The following is a 5000-nucleotide window of genomic DNA, read 5'->3' as shown; positions in this document are numbered from 1 at the left end:
GTACAACATACTCTTTAACTGGTTAAAATTGGTCATATACATCTGCCATGATGGAATGTATGCCTGAATTCCCCCTGACATACAGTGAGGGAAAAAAGTATTTGATCCCCTGCTGATTTTGTACGTTTGCCCACTGACAAAGAAATGATCAGTCTATAATTTTAATGGTAGGTTTATTTGAACAGTGAGAGACAGAATAACAACAACAAAATCCAGAAAAACGCATGTAAAAAAATTGATTCATTGATTTGCATTTTAATGAGGGAAATAAGTATTTGACCCCCTCTCAATCAGAAAGATTTCTGGCTCTCAGGTGTCTTTTATATAGGTAACGAGCTGAGATTAGGAGCACACTCTTAAAGGGAGTGCTCCTAATCTCAGTTTGTTACCTGTATAAAAGACACCTGTCCACAGAAGCAATCAATCAATCACATTCCAAACTCTCCACCATGGCCAAGACCAAAGAGCTCTCCAAGGATGTCAGGGACAATATTGTAGACCTACACAAGGCTGGAATGGGCTACAAGACCATCGCCAAGCAGCTTAGGGAGAAGGTGACAACAGTTGGTGCGATTATTCGCAAATGGAAGAAACACAAAATAACTGTCAATCTCCCTTGGCCTGGGTCACCAAGCAAAATCTCACCTCGTGGAGTTGCAATGATCATGAGAACGGTGAGGAATCAGCCCAGAACTACACAGGAGGATCGTGTCAATGATCTCAAGGCAGCTGGGACCATAGTCACCAAGAAAACAATTGGTAACACACTACGCCGTGAAGGACTAAAATCCTGTAGCACCCGCAAGGTCCCCCTGCTCAAGAAAGCACATATACAGGCCCGTCTGAAGTTTGCCAATGAACATCTGAATGATTCAGAGGAGAACTGGGTGAAAGTGTTGTGGTCAGATGAGACCAAAATCGAGCACTTTGGCATCAACTCAACTCGCCGTGTTCGGAGGAGGAGGAATGCTGCCTATGACCCCAAGAACACCATCCCCACCATCAAACATGGAGGTGGAAACATTATGCTTTGGGGGTGTTTTTCTGCTAAGGGGACAGGACAACTTCACCGCATCAAAGGGACGATGGACGGGGCAATGTACCATCAAATCTTGGGTGACAACCTCCTTCTCTCAGCCAGGGCATTGAAAATGGGTCGTGGATGGGTATTGCAGCATGACAATGACCCAAAACACACGGCCAAGGCAACAAAGAAGTGGCTCAAGAAGAAACACATTAAGGTCCTGGAGTGGCCTAGCCAGTCTCCAGACCTTAATCCCATAGAAAATCTGTGGCGGGAGCTGAAGGTTCGAGTTGCCAAACGTCAGGCTCGAAACCTTAATGACTTGGAGAAGATCTGCAAAGAGGAGTGGGACAAAATCCCTCCTGAGATGTGTGCAAACCTGGTGGGCAACTACAAGAAACGTCTGACCTCTGTGATTGCCAACAAGGGTTTTGCCACCAAGTACTAAGTCATGTTTTGCAGAGGGGTCAAATACTTATTTCCCTCATTAAAATGCAAATCAATTTATAACATTTTTGACATGTGTTTTTCTGGATTTTTGTTGTTGTTATTCTGTCTCTCACTGTTCAAATAAACCTACCATTAAAATTATAGACTGATCATGTCTTTGTCAGTGGGCAAACGTACAAAATCAGCAGGGGATCAAATACTTTTTTCCCTCACTGTACATTTGACCGATCTTGATGAGCGATCTTTGAAGTGAGAGGATGTGACAATGCTGTCTGATCTCATTTAGTCTCTGGAGCTAGTTCTGTAAACTAGCCTTCATGTTGGCACCAATCGTTCCATGACAAGAAGATTACAATTTCCACTCTTAAGTAGAACTTTGGTGTCAACATGGCAGCCATTTAAATTCTGAAATGCAAAAACAGTTTACCAACCTATTTCTGACTCTGTCTCCACCCCGTACCCCTCCAGGACGATGGGAAGGGAGAGGAGGACATGGCGGTGAAGAGGGCTGCTCTGCTGGAGAAGAGACAGAGGAGAGAGAAGGAGACGCAGGAGAAGAAACAGCAGCTGGAGCTGGAGCAGGAGCAGAGGAAGGAGGAAGCACGGTCAGTCTGCACCTTCAGGGCCTTTCCCACTTTTATGCCCGGTCTGAAAACTACCCTTAGGGGGTCTGTAGACTACCTATATGGGGTCTGAAAACTACCTTTAGGGAGTCTGAATGCTACCCTTAGGGAGTCTGAAAACTACTATTAGGGAGTCTGAAAACTACCTTTAGGGGGTCTGAAAACTACTATTAGGGAGTCTGAAAACTACCTTTAGGGGGTCTGAAAACTACTATTAGGGAGTCTGAAAACTACCTTTAGGAGGTCTGTAAATTTACCTTTAGGGAGTCTGAAAAGTACCGTTCGGGGTTGGTTTCAGACCCAAGCTACTTCTCTTTTATTCAGAGAGTGGTGAATCCTAACATCCAATTGGAATGTAGTCATGCAATGATGTCAATGGGTGACTAAGTGAAAATCCACCCCTTAGTAACTTCCCTCTTATTTGGTAATCCCACAGATGTATTGAAGCCTGTCATCTCTCCTGTCCCTCTTCCCTAGGCTGAAAGCAGAGGAGGAGCAGCAGAAGAGAGAGGATGAAAAGCAGAGGAAAGATTACATAAAGAATGAGTACATGAGGAGGAAGCATTTGAAGCAGGTGGAGGATATGGATGTCAGGCCCCGCCATGGAAGTCTTAAAAAGAAGCCACGCCCCAAATCCATCCACAGGGATGTCATGGAGTCACCCAAGCCCCCCGTCAGAGGCACAGGTAACACACACACTACAGTATGCACACAGATTCACACACACACACACACACACACGTGTTTGTTTTACTATCCTTGTGGGGAACCAAAAATGTATTCCATTTCAAAATCCTATTTTCCCTAACCCCTTAACCTAAACTTTAACGCTAAAACTAGCCCTAACCCTAATTGTAACCTTAAATCTAACCCCTAGTCCTTAAATAGCATTTTTTCTTGTGGGGACCGACAAATTAAAATATTAGTTAAAATATTTTTTATATGTTTTATTTTTTTATTGTTACATTCACCGGATAGGTGCAGTGAAATGTGTTGTTTTACAGGGTCAGCCATAGTAGTACGGCACCTCTGGGGCAAATTAGGCTTAAGTGCCTTGCTCAAGGGCACAGACATATTTTCACATTGTAGGCTCGGGTATCTCCACAAGGATAGTAAAACCATACCACACACACACACTATAGATAGATACACACGCACACGCACTCTATGCACATGCTCACTTTACACATAGATGTGTATTTAGTACACACACATATTCACACGCACACACACTCAAACATGTCTTCTGTGTTTACCTCGTCCAGGTACTCGACCGCGTGGGTTCTCAATCTCCAGTATGTCCCTGGCCTCCCTCAACCTGGCCGACAATGACAGCAACTCGGGAGATAAGAGGACCCCCAGGTGAGGCCAGCTATTGCCTGATTAAAATGACCATACAGTTATGTTGTTCCTGGTTTAGCCAACTATTTTGGCATGACAATGTCAAAGGAGTTGACTTGAGCACAAACAGACTGGCACCCAGGCTGGCTACGATACAACCAAGGCCTTAAAGAGCATCAAAAGCATGAATACGCCTTCAAGAGGACATTAATGTGTCTTATGACTTGTCTATGTAAAGCAATCAGAACTGTTTTCACTCTGGATCTTAACCTCTGCATCTTAATCTTCCTCTCTCTCTCCTCCTCGCTCATTCCTGTCTCTCTCTCCTCCTTGCTCTATTCCTCTCTCTCTCCTCCTCGCTCTATTCCTGTCTCTCTCTCCTCCTCGCTCTATTCCTCTCTCTCTCCTCCTCGCTCTATTCCTGTCTCTCTCCTCCTCGCTCTATTCCTGTCTCTCTCTCCTCCTCGCTCTATTCCTCTCTCTCTCCTCCTCGCTCTATTCCTGTCTCTCTCCTCCTCGCTCATTCCTGTCTCTCTCCTCCTCGCTCTATTCCTCTCTCTCTCCTCCTCGCTCTATTCCTGTCTCTCTCTCCTCCTCGCTCTATTCCTGTCTCTCTCTCCTCCTTGCTCTATTCCTCTCTCTCTCCTCCTCGCTCTATTCCTGTCTCTCTCTCCTCCTCGCTCTATTCCTCTCTCTCTCCTCCTCGCTCTATTCCTGTCTCTCTCCTCCTCGCTCTATTCCTGTCTCTCTCTCCTCCTCGCTCTATTCCTGTCTCTCTCTCCTCCTCGCTCTATTCCTGTTTCACTTCTCCTCGCTCTATTCCTGTCTCTCTCTCCTCGCTCTATTCCTGTCTCTCTCTCCTCCTCGCTCTATTCCTGTCTCTCTCTCCTCCTCGCTCTATTCCTGTTTCACTTCTCCTCGCTCTATTCCTCTCTCTCTCCTCCTCGCTCTATTCCTGTCTCTCTCTCCTCCTCGCTCTATTCCTGTCTCTCTCTCCTCGTCGCTCTATTCCTGTTTCACTTCTCCTCGCTCTATTCCTCTCTCTCTCCTCCTCGCTCTATTCCTGTCTCTCTCCTCCTCGCTCTATTCCTGTCTCTCTCCTCCTCGCTCTATTCCTGTCTCTCTCTCCTCCTCGCTCTATTCCTCTCTCTCACCTCCTCGCTCTATACCTCTCTCTTCCTCCTCGCTCTATTCCTGTCTCTCTCCTCCTCGCTCTATTCCTGTCTCTCTCCTCCTCGCTCTATTCCTGTCTCTCTCTCCTCCTCGCTCTATTCCTGTCTCTCCTTCCTCCTCGCTCTATTCCTGTCACTCTCCTCTTCGCTCTATTCCTGTCTCTCTCCTCCTCGCTCTATTCCTGTCTCTCTCTCCTCCTCGCTCTATTCCTGTTTCACTTCTCCTCGCTCATTCCTCTCTCTCTCCTCTTCTCTCTATTCCTGTCTCTCTCTCCTCCTCGCTCTATTCCTGTCTCTCTCCTCCTCGCTCTATTCCTGTCTCTCTCCTCCTCGCTCTATTACTGTCTCTCCTCCTCGCTCTATTCCTCTCTCTCTCCTCCTCGCTCTATT

The 5000-nt window shown here is 46.3% G+C and overlaps 1 protein-coding gene across 1 annotated transcript in view; it reads left to right on the top strand.

Annotated features, from left to right (window-relative positions):
- Positions 1–5000, top strand: part of LOC311114394 (calmodulin-regulated spectrin-associated protein 2-like) — a gene marked incomplete at its 5' end in the record, with an annotated part of 78054 nt that overhangs the window by 67599 nt on the left and 5455 nt on the right. The window contains 3 exons of the mRNA XM_084189651.1: positions 1943–2079; positions 2575–2783; positions 3363–3459. Coding sequence (XP_084045777.1) covers positions 1943–2079; positions 2575–2783; positions 3363–3459 — 443 coding nt within the window. The remainder of the gene's footprint in view (positions 1–1942; positions 2080–2574; positions 2784–3362; positions 3460–5000) is intronic.

Source organism: Coregonus lavaretus (genome assembly GCF_964263955.1).
Source record: "Coregonus lavaretus genome assembly, contig: HAP1_SCAFFOLD_543, whole genome shotgun sequence".
Taxonomy (NCBI): Eukaryota; Metazoa; Chordata; class Actinopteri; order Salmoniformes; family Salmonidae; genus Coregonus; species Coregonus lavaretus.
This window is presented reverse-complemented; position numbering and strand designations above follow the sequence as displayed.